The 18,752-nt window shown below is 34.6% G+C and overlaps 3 protein-coding genes and 1 non-coding gene across 5 annotated transcripts; 2 read left to right on the top strand and 2 right to left on the bottom strand.

Moving 5' to 3' along the window:
* Positions 1–2,596: 2,596 nt before the first annotated feature.
* Positions 2,597–3,620, bottom strand: LOC121266196 (50S ribosomal protein L34, chloroplastic). The gene is made up of 2 exons (XM_041169951.1): positions 3,289–3,620; positions 2,597–3,022 (listed from the first exon to the last, which is right to left on the bottom strand). Exons 1-2 carry the CDS (start codon positions 3,524–3,526, stop codon positions 2,766–2,768), a joined length of 495 nt encoding a protein of 164 aa, XP_041025885.1. The 5' UTR covers positions 3,527–3,620; the 3' UTR covers positions 2,597–2,765.
* Positions 3,621–3,785: 165 nt separating this feature from the next.
* TRNAA-UGC lies at positions 3,786–3,858 on the top strand. The gene has a single exon. It is a non-coding gene; the product is annotated as a tRNA-Ala (tRNA).
* Positions 3,859–9,790: 5,932 nt separating this feature from the next.
* LOC121265208 (protein trichome birefringence-like 38) lies at positions 9,791–13,996 on the top strand. The gene is made up of 5 exons (XM_041168740.1): positions 9,791–10,279; positions 10,626–10,797; positions 12,860–13,035; positions 13,118–13,276; positions 13,490–13,996. Exons 1-5 carry the CDS (start codon positions 9,984–9,986, stop codon positions 13,779–13,781), a joined length of 1,095 nt encoding a protein of 364 aa, XP_041024674.1. The 5' UTR covers positions 9,791–9,983; the 3' UTR covers positions 13,782–13,996.
* LOC121265209 lies at positions 12,750–17,608 on the bottom strand. 2 transcript variants are annotated; one of them, XM_041168742.1, is made up of 5 exons: positions 17,258–17,608; positions 17,023–17,099; positions 16,332–16,443; positions 14,779–14,947; positions 12,750–13,019 (listed from the first exon to the last, which is right to left on the bottom strand). In XM_041168742.1, the coding sequence occupies exons 1-4, from the start codon at positions 17,521–17,523 to the stop codon at positions 14,818–14,820; spliced, it is 585 nt and encodes a 194-aa protein (XP_041024676.1). In that variant the 5' UTR covers positions 17,524–17,608; the 3' UTR covers positions 12,750–13,019; positions 14,779–14,817. The 2 variants fall into 2 exon arrangements, with proteins under 2 accessions (XP_041024676.1, XP_041024675.1); XM_041168741.1 differs by lacking the exon at positions 12,750–13,019 and having other exon boundaries at positions 14,649–14,947.
* Between the last annotated feature and the right edge of the window lie 1,144 nt (positions 17,609–18,752).

Genomic DNA, 18,752 nt, shown 5'->3' with positions numbered 1-18,752 from the left:
CATCTGGGTCATTCTCGACATACTTGAGTTTCAATTTGCATTTGCATCTTCATTCTTCCGTATAGTCGGTGGTGACTCGGTGATCAAGTTTATAGCTTTACTGCGTTGCCTATCTGAAAGTTTTTCTCCTTCACTATCATTTACGTAAAGCAAGCATTTTTTACAGGAGTGGTGCTAGGGACGAGACTTCTTCACATTTTTTCTACCCAACAGTGTAATTTTATTTTATTTTTTAAAATTTTTGTTTCTATTTATTTCAAACATTTTTAAAACCTATTTAAATTTTTTAAAAAAGATAAAAAAATTAGAAAATCATTAAAAAATACTTCTTTAATTATTAAATAAAAATTAAAAATTAGAAAGAGATTCTGTACAAAATGTCTATCATTTTTCTTTTGACAGAAAGCAATATCCAATATTCGGAAAAAATAAACTTTTTTTTATAATAGCCTATAACCTATACGTAATCTTCCTAATTTTACAGCTTTTGAGATGTTTGTAACAATATATTAAGTCGGTTAACTAGCTAGAAACTTCAATAGAGTTGTTATTTTTCCCAAACCTCCTTGTACTTGTTTTTCTCCCGAAGCCTGTATTTGTTTCTCATCTATCTGACTTAAGTCTATCTGAAATGGCTTCTGGCTTCCAGAACAATCTCTCTCTGATGTCTCTGTTTGGAACATAACCCATCAAAAAGCAAAGTTGGTTTTCTCCGTCTCGCTCGCAAAGTCAAAGCAGTCCCCAACATAATTCGTTTTAACTCTTTCAGTTCTCCACGATCATTTTCTGCCATGAAATTTGTAAAAACTGATTTTGTATTCAAATAGAAGACAAGTTTCTTACAAATTATTTGCTAATTTATATTGAGAAAGAAATTGTCAAGAATTTTACTTCTAAAATGATAATAGGCAAATTTTATTCTACGAAAGATCATCAGCTTAATTTGAAGGAGAAGATTCTAAATTGATATTTCAATTTCTTTTCTTTTTGTAAAGGTCTCTAGCAAAGTAGGATTTTCTTTTTTTTTTTTGCATTTAAAAAGAAAAATTACCTTATAAGATAATTTATAGACATTTTTTTTTAGATATAATTTTATGACGTATGATTATTGTTTTTTATGCAGTCACTTGCAATAAATACATATTACCTATGTTGACACATATCATACAATGCCCCACCAAATCCTAGTTCCGCCGCTGCGCAATATGACTTTAAGTTCTATTCAAGCGGGGTTTCCTCTTGAGAATGTGACACGAAAACAAACCATGATGTTACTCTAATTGGGTATGGAACAGATGAAGATGGTACTAAGTACTGGTTAGTCAAGAATTTAATGGGGGCGAGAGTTGGGGTGAGTGGCTACATGAGGATTCAAAGAGATACCTATGGTCCTATCCCCAAGGTCTCTGTGGCATTGCCACGGAAGCTTCCTATCCAGTTGCTTAGGCAGCCCAAAGGTTGACAGATTCAATCACCTATTATAAATTTATATGCCTTGTTCTCAGTTTTCTCGTGTGTTTTAAATGTTCTGGCTGTGAAAATGCCCGTATTGCTGTTCGTATCTCAAAATCTGAACGAAGTAACAAAGTCTACATTTCCAACAATAACTAGTATGAAGTAACCTAATGAAATCTGACAAAACCCACAGAATTTGGCACTGTACAGTAGCCGTGCGCCTACATCAATAACATCTGCTTTGCTTTCTTCTTTTTCAAATGGTGAAGCCGCTAACTATCTTTTTCAGCATAGTCACAAACCTAGACTAATTGGATTCTAGAGAAAATTTGTGGCAAAGAAGAACAGTACAGTTCATGAGAAATGACCTGAAATCCAATGCGCAAGTCTATTTATGTATCCAGTAAACGTAATCAAATATATCTATGAAAGTATGTATCTAGATAACAACGAAACTAATTGTACAAAAATCCCCGCACATTCTGGAAGCCTCTCTCTTTCTTTCTTCTTCTTCTTCTTCTTTTTTTCTTTGCATTATTTTCTGTATGGTGTTTTATTTGTCTCGAGTGTTAAAAGCAAAATTGCAGCCTATCATAATGGAGCAAAGCTACACCCTAAGCCCTCACTATTAAACATTTTTAGAAAATAACTACATGGAAATTGATAGAACAAGGTAATATCACCAAAGGACTTGGTGGCACTACTGCCTTGTGTACATGCGTCTTATGCATCTTCATCCATAAGTGTCTCTTTTGCTGCATCAAATATGTTGATTGCATTGAAGTCTTAGGTCTATTGCCTGACAATGTAACAGTTTGTTCTAGCACGAGTTTTTCTTAACTACTAGAATTCATGAACAAATCAATTGCATATCAAAGGGAAAGCAAAATGTCAGCTTTCATATAGGAGGCATTCTAATAGTTCAATCCATCAATTGGAATACCGCAAAAAATAAACAACCATATACCGTCACGTATCTTTTAGGGAAGAACGGATATATAGCAGAAATAAAACCACCAGTACTTTAACAACTAACAATATCTTTACCACGAATAGTTGGAGAGCTCGGGCCTAACAGGCTAAGCAATGGGGCACAGGAATTCTCAAATATCAATCATATATCAAGAACAAGAGAAGACAATGACAGAAAAAGTGAATTGCAATACACAAAATACCTCCTAATGATGGATTACAATCGTTATCATGGCACATAAGATGGAAACCCAACTAAGTCCACCTCTGTGAAACTACTGGACAACATTGCATATCATTGCACTTATCCGCTGACACTGAATCATGCAGAGTGACGATTAAGCACGCTTCCCGCTGTTGGGGTTGGACTTTGTGCAGAGGACCTTCCGTCCCTTCGCACGTCGGCGCTTCAATATTGCTCTGCCACTGGTGGTTCTCATCCGTCTGCGGAAGCCGTGAGTTCGAGCCAGAGACTTTCGCGACCTGTTTCTCTTTGTCTGACAAAGAGCGAACTTCCCAGCCCTCACAACTAAGCTGCGGCCTTTTTCTCTTCCGACCCCAATACCATAACTCAAATTCAAACCCAAAGATAAACCTAAAAATTAAAGGAAAAAAAAAAAACATTAATTTTGCGCATAATTCATTCAAATTCCCATTTCAACATTTCTCGCTGTCAATTATGGCTAAAAGCAGCGAGGACAAGGGAATCAGACAACTGAATAATTATTGCAATTAAAATCTTATGAATCTTTTATCATTTTAGATTTAAATAACGCTCGCCCATATGCTAGAATGACCAAATACAATGAAATAAAGCACAAATTTTGATACTTACTTACTCAAAAGCGGTGGTGAAATTACCTGAAAAGGAAGAAGGGAAAGAGAAAGAGGACGAAAAAGAAGAGGAAGAGGAGGGAATGAAGGAGCAATGAAGCAGCCCGGAACGAGGGATGGGGTTGCTCCCAGCATTCAACGACACCGAGCTCCTCCTTGTTGAACCCGCAAGGAATGTGAGGGAAGCTGAAGGAATGCAAGCCTGTCTACCTCCTCCGCACGAAAGCAAAGGTGACGCCGATGATAACACTGTCAGCGAAGCCATTCTTTCACAATTGGCTCTCAGTCTCTGAATCTATCAATCTCAGCGTTCGGACTTTGGAGATGAGGTTGCTATTTGCTTGCCTTATCGCGTATCCGTAAACCCGTTTTAGCTTTCCCTGCGGGCTTTATTTTTTAAACCGGGCCTCAGCCCACAAACCATTACCTAACTCTCATATTTGGGCGCAGAAAGCCCGCTATTAACCACCGAAAAAGCTCTTATTGAAGTAAAGAATTTTAAAACTGATCCACCTTTTGGAGCTGGGGATGTAGCTCAAATGGTAGAGCGCTCGCTTTGCATGCGAGAGGTACAGGGTTCGATCCCCTGCATCTCCATTTTCTTTTGCAAGCACTCAAGTTCGGTCAGCTCTCTCCGTACTCTGTGTCCTTGCTTTTAATCTTCACTGAATTGATTCTTCTGTTAAAAACTTGAAAGATTGTTTAGTTAGATTTAAGCCATCTAAGATGGGTTCCAGTTGACCATAACCAGGCTGAACAATTTGTAACACAACCCCTTTGGATCCCATGAGCCGATCGAGCTACCTTAAAACTGATATTTTTATCCAAGAATAGCAGCAGTAGTATAATTTTTGCTACAGATTCTAGTTTTTTTTTTTTTTTTTTTGCCTTTAGCTACAGATTCTAGTTCACTGGCCTAATTAGATTGTTGTCGGCATGAAATCTCAGGAAAACCAATGGGAATTGAAACTCCAAGTCCATTAGGATATCGTTGAATCAATGCCGCACGTTACACAATTTGCATTTTAGCTCTAATTAATCCATGACAGATACATCTGGGGTCGGTATAATTTTGCATTCTCGTGAAGTTGAAGTCAAGCAAATGCAGCCAATTCAGTTAAATGTGTGTGCTTGTCCTTATTTCTTTTCTCCAAAAAGGAATCGATTTTCGTTATCATAAATATTGAGTTTGGACGATTGATTTCAAGCCAGAATTCTGCGCGTAAAAGAAGGGATAAAAGGCTTAATACGTACATCAAGCAATAACCAGTTTGGTGACTGAGAAAGCCATGCATGTAGGCCATTGTATGCCACACACTGTATTGCACCCAATCATTGCTATATTGGATATGCTTTGACTCTTCAGAAACCCCTTTTCTACAGTACTCATTTCCAAAACCTGCAATTCTCCAAAATCAAGCCCGGCGGCTGGCCTGCAGCTGGTTTTTGAATCTCCCTGGACAATTAATTTTGTAGTGAGTTTGCCACAGAAGATAATATGACAATCATGACCTTATCCCTAGCTCGAGGCTCGAACTAATTTTAAAGCTAATAGGAAAGGCCATCATAATAAAATAAAGTTTATTTAGCCAGAGAAAGGCATACATACTCTTTGGTGTAGCAATTTTGAACTGAGACCATGTAGTAGTAATGGTAGTTATGTACCCCTTGTTAGCTAAGACTTTTATTAATTTATTCGGGTGTCCCATGTGTCGGCACGACAATTTTGACAGGAGCATGCATTCTCGTGACTGGCACTAGCTACTAGCTATCTAGGACTTTGGACAGGGAAAGGTGTAAATATATATGATTTCTAAAGCCTGCTCTTAATTTGCAATTTGCAAACTGGTTGATTAGTCTTCAAAGAACGCTGTTATGGTTGTGGAAGCCGACTGCAAATCTGCACAGGATGATTATGGTATCAAATCAATATATAGTAGCGAACAAAACAAATTAAGACTAGTAAAGGAAAACAGCACTACATTGCACTACTATTTTGACATGTAGTGGAGGGCTGTATAGCGGTACTGTGAGATCGAAGGGTGCAGCAAAGTGCTGGAAAATCCATGTCTGTCAATCATTTTATTTTGTTTCAAAGTCTCATTCAGACTTCCACCAGAGAGAGAATCTAGCAGTGCCTTTAGCCATAAAACGTCACGAGAGCAAATTGTACTGATCCTCCTGCAAAGGAATCCCCTTTTTTTTTTTTTTTTTGTTAAATGGAAAGAAAGTGATGCAACCAAGCAGAGATACCCTACTTCTTGATGTGGCTGAGAAGAACACCTTAAAGATGATGTGAGACACTACGTCATCACATCAATAAAAATTATCAGAATATTAATGAAATTATTGCATGTATTCATTCATCTTTTCTTCTTAGGCTGTTAATTAATTGGTTTACTTATCGATTATCATCATCAAGTCACCATTATCCAAACAATAATGATCAATCCCTTTCTCAAATAAAAATATTAAATTTACTTAAAAAAAAATTTACAAAAAATTTACTTCTTCCACATATTATTATTGATATATTGAAAATCATAAAATTTAAAATTTGAATTAAAAAATAAAACTAACAAAATGAATCTTATAAATAAAAATGTAAGTAAAATTATAAATACATGTAGCACTACTCTGCCTAAAAACCATGTACTTGGTCTTAAGTTTCTCGGAATTTTTTTATTGTCAAGTAAATAAACTAACATATAAATCTTGAATTTTTTTCTTTTCAAGAAGAACTTCTTGCGTCTTGAAAAGTTATTTTCATGAGGACGGGCGTACAGCAAGTCTTGGATAAATTAGCTGAACAAATGATCTTGCATGTTGGGTAAAAAGGAAACTCAATTTTCGTGGGCCAAGCTTATAAATGGACGTTATTTGAGTAATGTCAATGATTCTCAACAACAACTGAGATTGTTTGCTTGAGGGAAGGTTTCCCCATTAATGAAGCTAGCTAGCTACGATTAACAATCGGCATTTTCAAAACATAGGGTGAACACTACGCAAAATGCGTGTGGTTGGAACTTGCAATTAAGCACCCCGGCCGGCCCCATGCATGCATGCCACAAAAGTTGCATTATTAATACTGAATTAATTATATATATATATATATATATATAGCCCTTCAGAAAATGGACATGACTTATAAGAATAATAGACGATTCACCTACCGCCCAAAGAGATGGGACCAATTATAATGTAATGTAAGGTGGCGCACTCAACCACAGTTAGTGATGAGGTTTAACAGAATGTCATTTAGCGCTCAGCAGTAGTACTGTACCCAACCTAAGTTGTCTGGTGGCTGCTAAAGCCTCTCTTCGGACCCATGCACCACTGTTTTATGTCCATCGCCGATGTTTTGCCTTTACCTGCTTGTTCCGGAACTCTTCATTTAGAAATAATTTTTTTACTCAAAAAACGTGGGACATCTATATTAGGTTCCATTTGGATATTGAGTTAAGTTGATATGAATTTTTTGTAAATAATAATAAATTAAGATGATAAAATAAGTAAATTTTGTAGAATCTATTTAAGATGAGTTTAAATATATTTAAATATTAAGATGTGTTTATATGTATTTATGAAAAGTTAAAAAAAATTATAGGTCCTATATGTAAAAATGTAGAAAAATACTATAGAGCCCGTTTTGGGCTCCTTGGCCTTTTTTTTTTTAGTTTTCTTTTTCTTAGTGATTAAGAAAATATCATTTAATAATATTGTGATTTTTTTAAAATATTTAAAAGTGTTAAACAAATAATGTTAAAAAAAATGTTTAAAGAATTTTTGTTTTTGTTGTTCACATAATTTTTTAACACTTTTAAATTTTTTTAAAAAAAGAAAAAAATCCGTAATATTATTAAACAATATTTTCTTAATTACTAATTAAAAAAACTAAAAATAAAATAAAAAATACAATCGGGAAAAAAAAGGGGAGCCAGCTAGCATTGCTTAAAAATGTGTTGATCAGTTAAAAAAAGTTGTAGACCCGACATATAAAAAAGTTTTGAGTTGAGATAAGTTTAATAATTTCAGAATTGAGTATTTGAATGTTAGATTCAACTTAAAATTAAACTAATCTAAGTTTCAAATGGGACGTGTATAACTGCAAACAACTTGTCATGTTGAACGTATTCATTGCATGAAAATCACATTCGGTGCATTGCATTCTTGATCATGTTCATTCTAATTTCTGAAAAATTAGTTGAAATAGAAAAAGATATACACTCTGATTCTCTAATCTTCATATAATCAATTCGTCAATATATATTTATACCGTTATTTTTTCTCTGTTATTTTTTAAATTATCATTTTGATGATCATAGTTCGCAATATTTTCAATAAAAATCCCATCATAATTTTCTTTTGAAAATTTGACATATGATGTCATGTGTTTAAAAAATCATATAACATGATGCAAATTCTTACAAATTAAAAAAAAAAAAAAAGAAAGTAAAATCTTAAAACAAGAAGATAAAAAAGAAGCAGAAGGGGATGGTCGAATTAAACTTTTTTTTTTCATTTTTTAGTTTAAGAATTTGATTTAAAAAAAATAGATTTAATAATTTACTAAAGTTTATATGATTTTTAAGTTTTTAATAATATTTTAATCATGTGACATGCCTCATCATATTATATATGTCGAATGGAGAGTTTTTATTAATCCCAAGATCAAAACGTACGTACCATGAAATCCATGGAGTTGAAGTAATAAAAAAGGGAACGAATATTAAATGCTGCATGCAAGACTAAGACCAAGTCAATTAAAGAAGAGCCGCAAAGCTACGATCAATAGCATAGTAAAATTATCCAAATACTCCTGTAATGCAACAGAAATATCTATCTATTTATTCAATAAATTAGTTAGTATTCAAGCATGTAATTAATTTAATAATTTAATAATAATATAAAATAAATAAATTACATAATACTAAGATTGATATCGAAGGAAAACTTTTTAAAGAACTCTTTAAAGGTAAAATCCTACGGGGCAACCAAACCCAAGAAATTCAATCTTATTATTTGAAAATCAATTACAAGTACTCATCAATTACAAAACCTTTGCAACTTGACTCTCTTACTTCCCAGACCCGTTTGTCTTCTACCGCAGTAACAGCCAGAACTTCTGGTGATCTTCAAATATTGTCTTTCCTCCTAGAACTCTAGGGGCTGAAGTCTAATCACACGATCCTCCACGTTCGAAGCACAATCACACTCAAAGAGAGATCACAAATATGAAAATTCACTAAGAAATTTTTTCACCAAAATAATGCACTAGAAAGTACTCTAGAAAATATGTAGATCTGAATCTATATAGATCTTAACCAGTAAAATCCTTTAAATAAACAATCTGAAAAGAGTTCCAGTTTCAGTAGGATTCTGCTGACGGATAAAATCTGTCGCGAAGACGTCTCCTGACGGATTGCTGACATGTCGTGATAACTCTTCTCTCCAGTAACTGATTTCTGTTTAGCTTCTGTTCTGGATAGCTTCTTGATAGTTCGAAATTCTTTCTGCTTGATATCTTCTTTTTGAATCTTTTATTCAGATCACTTGATATCTCATATCTTTGCGAACATTCAATCTTGATCAAAAGTCTTTTGAACCTTTATCTATTTAACCACTTATCTTAGAATTCAAGTATTCATATATAAAGATAAAGACAAACATTTATCTATTAATCTATTTATCTTTGAATTTAAATATTCATAGATAAAGATAAAAATAAATTACATTCATTTAATAATTCAAATAGGTCTTAGTCATCTAATCTTAGCCAACAAACTTTTACATCAACACATAGCATTGCCTCACGTTTTTAAACGTATCGTGCATGACATGCAAAACAAATTTCCTAGTATAAACTTAGCCACAGTACAAATTATATATAAATATATATACGTACCGCCCACGTAAAACATCATAATGCAAATTTAATAGACCGTGTGACATGCACACCAATTGAATGCATCTAAAGAATTTCCGAAGGCCCCCCCCCCCCCCCCCCCCCCTTATCAATACATTGATGTTACCGATAAAACAAACTTTGTCCCACGGAACATAGGCTTGAACATGACGAATCCATCCAAGATTCCCAGGCTCATGTGACACATAAAAAATTAATAGTTAACTACTTTCACAGATTGGACTGAAGAAGAGCCACTTTATACAGTACTTGAGACTTTTCTTCTAAGCATGCAAGAGATTGGTTTTATCTCTCATTTGAAGAAAATGAAATATGATTAGTGAAAAATATCATCATTAAAAAATAACTATTAAAAAAAAGTTGTGTGTATTGAGTAAGCGAGGTTAAAAATTCGAGAGGAAATAAAGAGATCTTTATGCTAAGTAAAATATTATCTAAAAAAAAAAATATTATGCATCAATCATTATTTATTTTTATATTTTATATTTATAATTTTTTTATCAAATGTAAATATGTTTTTTATAAGGTGTATAGATATTTTTTATTAGACGTGAAATGGTGAATAAAGACTCGTTTGAAGAATTTTTCATGTCTATAAATGGTCTGTCTTTAGATAGTTGCAATGATTTTGTAAAACCGAAAAAGAGCCCACAGATGGCAAGTTGAGCAGAGCTCCATCAGAGCTTTGTCCTCAGTTCAAACCCATGGTTTCTTTCCCTATATAAACACATGCCGCGAATCACTTTTTGTTCAGGGCTTGCCTTTTGACATCTACTTTGAAAACCCATCACCAGAGATGGGATTTCGTTTCCGGCCCTTGTGCTTTGTGTTTCTTCTTAAAGTTCTGCTCCTGCTTCTGGAGCAGGCAAGAGCAGCAGGGCAATTCTACAATGTGAGCAGTTTTAGGGGGCTAAAGCAAGTGAGTGGGTGCAATCTGTTCCAAGGAAAATGGGTGTTCGATGCTTCTTATCCTCTTTATGATTCTTCGAGCTGCCCCTTCATAGACGCAGAGTTCGATTGCCAAAAGTATGGCAGACCTGATAAGCAGTACCTCAAGTATGCTTGGAAGCCTGACTCCTGTAACCTTCCCAGGTGATCTCCCAACTCGCTACCTAGTCTGCCCATTTCAGGTTCAAAGACTGTCTGTTTTAGTGCTCCAAAAAGCAGCCTTTTGTTTACAAAATTCAAATTTTTTGAGCGCTGCAAATACCACAAATCCATTTACTTGCAGAAAAGTTGTTGTGAACATATTCTGGAAATTTCTGCCGGCGAATCTTAATTTCATTTACATGTTTATGCTTGACGCCCAGCCTTCAAATCATATTGTACTATTATTTTTAGTGTGTATTTTTTTTGGGAGCTTTGCCTGGACATACGAGCAGGTTCTTTCCCTCTATTTTCAAAGCATTTTGGTTCTGTATTCTTATTTTGTCTGTAGGTTTGATGGAATGGAATTTCTAAGGAAGTGGAGAGGGAAGAAGATAATGTTTGTGGGCGACTCGCTGAGTCTGAACATGTGGGAATCGTTGTCATGTATGATTCACGCGTCGGTGCCTAACACCAAAACCAGCTTTGTGAGGAAAGGCACAGTGTCTTCTGCGGGCTTTCAGGTAAGATCAATTTCAGCTTGTTTTGTTTTGTTTGTTTGATTGTTTCAAAATCAAGTCACTGCTGTTCACTGCTTTAAAAAAACAAAAACAATTCTTGGCCGTTGAATGATTGCATGTTTGTCTTTTTACTATATTTATTTATTTCTTCTGTTCTCCTTGCCCTTTTACAAAATGGCTTGTATCGGGACTCAAAATTCTTTTTTAATCGGACAGTCCGGTAGAGGACTAACGTCCAGTTTGTATATATAAAATCATCTCATTTTATTATTATTATTATAATTTTTATAAATTATCACACAAAATATAATAAATAATTAAATTTTTTTAAATATCAAAATAAAAATTATATTCTAACAATATTTTATTTAATTTTCAACAAAACATCTCATCTGAATTGCGTAACCAAACGATGCCTTGCCCCTTTTGGATTCAAAAAGTCTCTCATCTAATCTCACTCATTATTACAATTTTTTTAAATTCTCACACAAAAATATAATAAATAATTCAATTTTTTCAAATCTTAATTTAATTTTTTCAAATCACAAAATAATAATAATATTAAAAATAATATTTTATTCAATTTTTATCTATTATTTTCAATCATCTCATCTTATCTCATCTCTGAATACAAACCAGCCTTAAGGATTTTGTGGTGTCTATCTGCTCCTGAAAAGATAATATTTTCAAGAATTTTAATCATCAGTTACTATTTACTTCTATATTCTATACCTATAATTTTTTTATTTATTATTATTATAAGGTATAGGGTGTGAGATAAAAAATAATAGCTGAGAAGAATATTTTTGATATTTTACATCCCATTTAATTAAAATCCGTTTCATTTTTTATTTGACAGCGATATTTAAATTTTCGTTAAAGAAAATTAAAAAATCTAGCTTCTTCATTCCCGAAAAAAAAAAAGAAAAAAGTAGATGCAGAGGGAACCCAGGCTAAATTATAGCTAGGAAGCACTATATTTGGATAGGTTAATAGGGGCAGTCGAATATTCTTTTTGTAGAGTGTAGACAATTGAAGAATCAAGATCATGTCATGAATTGAAACAAAAGGAACCAATCGGATGCCTCCTCATCCTTATTCAATTGAAGATGATTCATACGAGTGAGAGGGAGAAATAGAGCTTTTGCCCTTTTTTGCATGCTTGTTAAATCAAAATGGCTAGCCAATATTATAATTACAACTATCAGATAAAATCAGGTATCATGAGGTTTCATTCAGCATGTTTTTATACACAATAAGAGAATTAAAGTTTTGCTAATTTGCGGTTGTTTTCTTCCAATTGTGACTTGAGAAGAGATTATTTTTATTTTCCGAAATAAAGGGTTGAGAATCTTACAAAGTAGTCATTTCGAGCAGTATAATTATTTTTATAATTCTATTTTAAAATGAGTATATTTATGTAAAATAATATTATTTTATAAAAATATTCATTATTTATAAAAAGATTATAAAAAAAAAAAAAAAAAAGGTAATACCTGTATCAGTTTTGCTTTCTGAATTTCAAATAAATTAATTACAAAGAATCTAGACACGGAGGGAATTTTTGTCTTATTTAGTGAACTTATAGAATGTTGAATCGAGGCATTAGGAACTCGAATCGACAGGCTGTTGCGAGGGACCAGACAACCTGTGAGTGTCTGCCGGCGGCCCTCTTCATCGATCTTTATCGTAATGAGCTCCCGATCCCTCTCGTACGGCAATGCTATGTTACATCATCTATTAATTATAGACGTAACCACTCATAATAGCTACTTAAAAATTACACCCATTTTATTTAAAAAATAATTTATACATAATATTTTTCAATACGAGGGATAGTTTTATAAAATATTTTATAAAAATAATATTATTTTATAAAAATATCCTTATCTTACAATATTACTGTAAAATATATTGTGAAAATGTGTTGTGTGTATTACTGCTCTCTTATTTTCCTGCTTTTTGTGTGTTCAATGTAAACATATAAAAAAAAAAAAAGTATGTTCCCGAAGTATTTAAAATGGAGGGTGGAAATTGAATGAAGGGCGAAATTATATGCGTGCAGGACTACGGTGTTACTTTGCTTCTCTACCGTACACCATACCTTGTAGATTTGGCGAAGGAAAACGTTGGCCGCGTGCTGAAGCTAGACTCGATCCAGGGTGGAAATGCCTGGAAAGGGATGGACATGCTGATCTTCAACACGTGGCACTGGTGGACCCACACTGGAAAATCACAACCGTATGCATATTTTAATCTCTCATATTACACATTTTTGTAATGCATCTGCTGCTAATGTTTTGGTAATTTACATTACATACAGTTGGGATTACATAAGTGAGGGCACAAAGCTGTACAAAGATATGGACCGTCTGACAGCATTTTATAAGGGGCTCAACACATGGGCCAACTGGGTCAACCTCAATGTTGATCCTGCCAAAACAAAGGTCTTCTTTCAGGGCATCTCTCCCACCCATTATCAGTAAGTGAAACTCCTCCAAAGCCTAAGATATGCTAATAGGTTCAAAAGATCCAAGGAAGAAAAAGGTTCTTGTAATGAGTGAGGTTCTTATCACCAAGGGGGTAAAAAGGAAAGTGTAAATGAATTCATAAAAGCAACAAAGCTATCTTGCTTCAAATTTCAATGCAAGACATATCAATAAGAACTGAGATTTTGGTTGTGTTGTTAAACCAGGGGCAAGGAGTGGAATAGTCCTAAAAAGAATTGCGGAGGAGAAGGTGAACCTCTATCTGGGTCAACCTATCCGGCAGGTACACCTCCAGCTACCGCTGTGGTCAACAACGTGTTAAGTAAGATTAAGACACCAGTTTACTTGCTTGACATAACGACGCTGTCGCAGCTGAGAAAAGATGCACACCCTTCCTCCTATGGTGGTGGGCATTCAGGCACGGACTGCAGCCATTGGTGCCTTCCCGGACTGCCCGATACTTGGAACCAGCTCCTATACGCAGCTCTACTTATGTGAAGGCTAACATACCAAAAAAATTATAGCTATTATCAAATCATTGTTGGGTAAATGTTTGGGGGGGATCAGAATAAGATGGAAAGATCAATTGTAAAGTAATTGATTGTCTTAACCAGGTATATCTCTATTTTCTACTTTAGTAACCTCATATGTACTTTAATCTTCATCCACGCAGGTTTAGAGCTATCCGAATTGTAAAGTTTTGAATTTGCTGACATAGCTAGCATGCTACTCCCCCAAAGTTCATATTACTCTAGCATTCAATCTCTAGCAATCTTGTAATTTTTCACGGTCCCCAAGATGTCAAGCCTAACAAGGATGGAACATTGGATTTCACAAGCAAAGACCCCTAAGTAATTAGAGTTACAAATTACTTCACGGGGCCAATAATCTTATTGTGACATGGAATTTGAATACTTCGATCTGAAAAACCATGCATAAACCAGGTTGGCAGGGGAGCTGGGCACTTCAACATGCAGCAGTTGATTTATCACATTCGAGTTTTACTATTCACAGATTCTTACTTGGTCAGCACCTATCTAGTGACAGGCGAAATAACTTCCACTTTTAGGAATTTCATCCCATTTGAATTTGATTAAAGGATGGAGCATAATTTTTCTGCATAATTGCAGAAGTAGATAGGAGGATACTTCTACGCTGAATCTTTCTAGAATTCAAATTTGTAGTCTTCATTGCACTCACACCCACACCAAAGACTCATAGAAGCATTCAAGCATAGAAGGTTGGGAGATAAATTATAATAACAAAAGGAATACTTGATATGAAAGATAAATAAACAAGATCAGAGTACATAAAGAGGGATTTAATTATGACATAGACGGATAAATTTTGTTGGATTCATGACACTGACAAAATGGCAATTTATTTTATTTGAACGTTTGTTTGTTGCGCATTACACAAAGACACAAAGTCCATTCATTGGGATTAACAAAAAGATATTGCACAATACAGTGGGTAATGAAAAGTGAGAGCTGACCTTCGAACAATTGGAGGACAGAACAGAGGAAACAAGAAACTAGTAGCCAACATATACTGCAGCATTCACTATGTAGCAGTCATCATTCTTGTCTCCCATTTCTTCCACAAGAACGCCACTTGAGCATATAAGTCCACCATCCACAACTTCAAACTTGACAATTTTCCCACTGCAATATTTATATACATACAATAAGAAATTGGAAAAGAGAATATTTATTCAAAATGCTCTTTTGTATAATATGCCAATGTCATTGGACGGTAAACAAGAAAACTGTGTTATTTATCAATGACTAGGAATTCTGCTGCAGAAATGATAATGTCTCTCTAGTACCGCATTTGCTATAGTATGTGGAAATTAGGCAAACTATTGCTACCTATGCAATTTGTCTACCTCTTGCTAATGATCATTAATGGCTAAACATTATAAAGTATGCAAAAACATTTGGACTGAGGTGGGACTTTGTGACCTAGATTAGTGGTACAACAAGTCATTGACTTCAGCTCGAGAGCGGGACAGCATCTTTCTGCTGGCATATACTCTGTCACATATATATATATATATATATACACATCACTGTTTGGACTTCTATTTTGTAAAAACCATTGGGTTCGTCTTAACTGAAGCATTTCATCATATTTCTTTTGTACGTATTACAAAGAAAACCCTAAACACGTGTAAATACTAAAACTGAGATTAGGACGAGCATTTTTCAAGGAGAGGTGGCATAAACCGATGGTAGGCATAAAAGGAAGGGAAACAACAGAAAATTTGCAGCGTCTGGAAGTAATATATTGATGGTAGACAGGCTTTTCTTTCGCATTCTAATACTCCAAGCATCCTTCGAAATCAAGCAAAAAGGCCCTACTTTCAAAGAGCAGAAGAGTTCTATTATAGGGGTGATAATATGTGACACGATCCGTTAATCCAACATGAACACGACACGTTAATAGCGGGTTTGAGTTTAGTCTTAACGGGTTCGAGTTAAAATGGGTTGACCTGTTAAGACACGATTGCTTAACAGGTTGATAACGGGTCAACCCGTTATGACCCGTTACGAAAGTCAAAGTTATAATTATACCCTTATACCTAAAAGTAAAATTGTTGAGATTTTAATTTCAATATTTTTATTGTTTCGATTGTAATTTTGAACTTGTAGTTAGTTTTATATTTTTAATAGATATTGTGATTTTAACATTATATAAAATCATGCTAAACTTAATCAGGTCGAACAAGTTAATTTCGGGTTTGTTCAACCCATTTACGTAAACATGTTGAAACATGTCGAGTCGGGTCGGGTCTTATTAACCTATTTCGTAGTATTCACTAATGGAAAACAAATCGTGTCGTGTCAACCCGTTATGTTAATGGGTTATGTTAGGGTTTGAGATTTTCACATGATAAGCTTAACAGGTCGTGTTCGGGTTGACCCATATAGTATAATATAAATGTCTTAACACGACACGAACCCGACTCATTAACACGATTTGACATTCCTAATTTTATACATTCTCCCGAGATACAATCACAAAGAAAGAGGAGCAGATACTCACTAAGGAAAAACGGACTTGACCCTCTCAATATCCAAGGATTCCTGGAGAGAATGAGGGACTCCCAGCTTGATCTGTAGTTTCATCTGATCGAATGTAACACCTGGTATGGACCCTGCAACAATTTCATCTCAGCAAAAGGAGACAATTTCCGCAATGAAATTTTTAAACCTAAATAAACGAAGACGTAAAAAAAAAAAGTTCCCATATTCAACAGAACCAGAAAACACCATTTTCTCACAAATACCAAACGATTGTTCTTTCTTGGTCTTATTTTAAGGGATATATATCAGAAATATATTAGTATGGCACATATCAACTTCTAGAATGGAACCCAGCCACCCATGTATTCTCACATCCGCACGCTCCCGTATGATTTTCACTTACATAACTCTAAATCCTTTCCCATTTCAAGCCACTCAAGTATGCCAGACCATCCCACAAATGGTTATCACCATGATACAATATACATAGAGAAGCAATTAGTTAATAATGGAACAAGGGCCGACAGCAATAGAATTGTGAGCATAAGAATTAGAATCCCAATTGCGGATTATGCTCATTACATTTAATGGTAATTCAACACCCAAATCTATCAAGAAATAGCTTAGTTCCCATCACATGGGAACCTCAAATCTGCCCAATCCCACGCCACATCGATAAAATACGCGCACACAACCCCAAGAAGGAATACCTCTTCGGAAGGCCGGAATCGAGTTGGAAGAGATGGCATCCCTGCATGCCCGCATAGCCGCAGCCGTAATGTCTTGCCTGTTGCATACAAAAATAATTTATTACCTCTTTTCTTCCTAAAATGCAACAATCTGGCAATCGAATATGAAAATTTCTCAGGTGGGTATTCGTGCGTGTGTGCGCGCCCGCGTGTAGCAGAGTAAGGAAAAGAGAGTTAGGTGGCACGGAGTAGGCACCCATGTTGATCGTAACCAACGCCCATCTCCACAAACAGAAGCTTCATCGGTGGGGATGAGCCGCTTGTTGTGGTACTTTGCTGAGCCTCCATTGCTGCCGAAGTCGCTTTGGTTTGAGGTGAGACTCGCGAAGGTTGGAGTTGGAGAGAAGACGGATTAGTGAGACAGAGAAGAGGGGAATTATTGCTAACGCAATTATTGCTGAGAGACCGAATCTCGGAGGTATAGGAACGAAACGGGAGATTCAAGAGTAAGCAGAGAGTCATCTCCTTTGGCCCAAACTGGCAATTGCCGGCGGCTGAATAGGTGACATCGATTGATTACTTCGCCGCAAGGACAGCCCAATTAGCACTGTTCATCCTGGTTTCGGACCGGGTATACCAACCGGGTTACAAACCCGGATCGGGTCCCGGCCCGGATTATCCCGGGTTTTAGAAATCCGGAAATCCTAATACCGGATTATACCCGATTTTTTTTTTTTGAAGTTCATATTTAATTAAATTTACAAACATAATTTTTTTTTTAGTAAAAGCCTATATTTTATTAAAGATTTAAAAGCATAATTCTTTTACGTAAAAGTCTGTATTTATTTAAAAATTTCCAAAACAAAAAATGTTGAAAATCAAGTTGAAACGCATAATTTCAAAACAAAACTTTCATCCATAATTCTTTTTATATAAAAGCCTTTATTTTATTAAATTTTTTTTTTTCTAAAAATTCAAGTTTGAAATGCATAATATTTGTGTTCTAAAAATACTAAATGCATGTAAAACAAAAAAACAAAAAAATCTAATATTCATCTATGCATGCATTACAATGCAATCCACTACATATTATATTATTTGTTATTTATATATTGCATTACAAAATACAAAATTACAATATATATGAGTTACAAAATCAATAGCATGTCCATCAATGATTTAATCTCACACCAAATAGCAACTTTTTGATTGGACTAAAAGAGATCCTGCAAAAAACAAAAAGTTTCAAGTCAAAAAGTATTCAGGAACGAAAGAAATATTCATTCCATCTACCTTGTAATCATCATGCTTCTCAAAGAACATTTTCCACAAAAATGAGCGAAAACCCAACCGTTGACAAATAGGTTGCACCGGTTCTTTTATCAAGCCAAACAATACAATACAAAATGATAAAAATCAAGTATATCGGTAAATTTGAAAGGATGTACAACTACAATAGAATTAGTGACTTGGTGGAATACACAAAAGTAAACTTTTGTAACATACTTGAATTTTAACATAATCCTAAGTTATTATGGTTAGCAAGGGCAGTAATAAGTCTATGAAGTACTTGAAACAAGCAAAGATGCAAATATGTAATGGCACTTGTCCAAACCTTACATGATCCACCAAGCAGTATAATGTAATATTGTTGTATTGGGTAATCACAAATAATTTATTAAGAAAATATACAACCCATATGATTATGATGAGATGGATGAGTGGTGACACAAGGAATATGCAACATTTAA

Source organism: Juglans microcarpa x Juglans regia, chromosome 5D (genome assembly GCF_004785595.1).
Source record: "Juglans microcarpa x Juglans regia isolate MS1-56 chromosome 5D, Jm3101_v1.0, whole genome shotgun sequence".
Classification (NCBI taxonomy): domain Eukaryota; kingdom Viridiplantae; phylum Streptophyta; class Magnoliopsida; order Fagales; family Juglandaceae; genus Juglans; species Juglans microcarpa x Juglans regia.
The sequence above is the reverse complement of the archived record's forward strand: the minus strand, read 5'-3'. Positions and strand labels throughout refer to the sequence as shown.

What these genes read in the sequence shown, in the direction of transcription:
- LOC121266196 (XM_041169951.1), bottom strand. Translation starts at nt 3,526, where the DNA reads ATGGCTTCGCTGACAGTGTTATCATCGGCGTCACCTTTGCTTTCGTGC. An exon ending in TTTCCCTTCTTCCTTTTCAG is followed by an intron (nt 3,023 to 3,288) that starts GTAATTTCACCA and finishes TTTAATTTTTAG; the next exon opens with GTTTATCTTTGGGTTTGAAT.
- LOC121265208 (XM_041168740.1), top strand. Translation starts at nt 9,984, where the DNA reads ATGGGATTTCGTTTCCGGCCCTTGTGCTTTGTGTTTCTTCTTAAAGTT. An exon ending in CACACTGGAAAATCACAACC is followed by an intron (nt 13,036 to 13,117) that starts GTATGCATATTT and finishes CATTACATACAG; the next exon opens with TTGGGATTACATAAGTGAGG. An exon ending in ATCTCTCCCACCCATTATCA is followed by an intron (nt 13,277 to 13,489) that starts GTAAGTGAAACT and finishes TTGTTAAACCAG; the next exon opens with GGGCAAGGAGTGGAATAGTC.
- LOC121265209 (XM_041168742.1), bottom strand. Translation starts at nt 17,523, where the DNA reads ATGACTCTCTGCTTACTCTTGAATCTCCCGTTTCGTTCCTATACCTCC. An exon ending in GTTGGTTACGATCAACATGG is followed by an intron (nt 17,100 to 17,257) that starts GTGCCTACTCCG and finishes TGTATGCAACAG; the next exon opens with GCAAGACATTACGGCTGCGG. An exon ending in GTCAAGTCCGTTTTTCCTTA is followed by an intron (nt 14,948 to 16,331) that starts GTGAGTATCTGC and finishes TAAATATTGCAG; the next exon opens with TGGGAAAATTGTCAAGTTTG.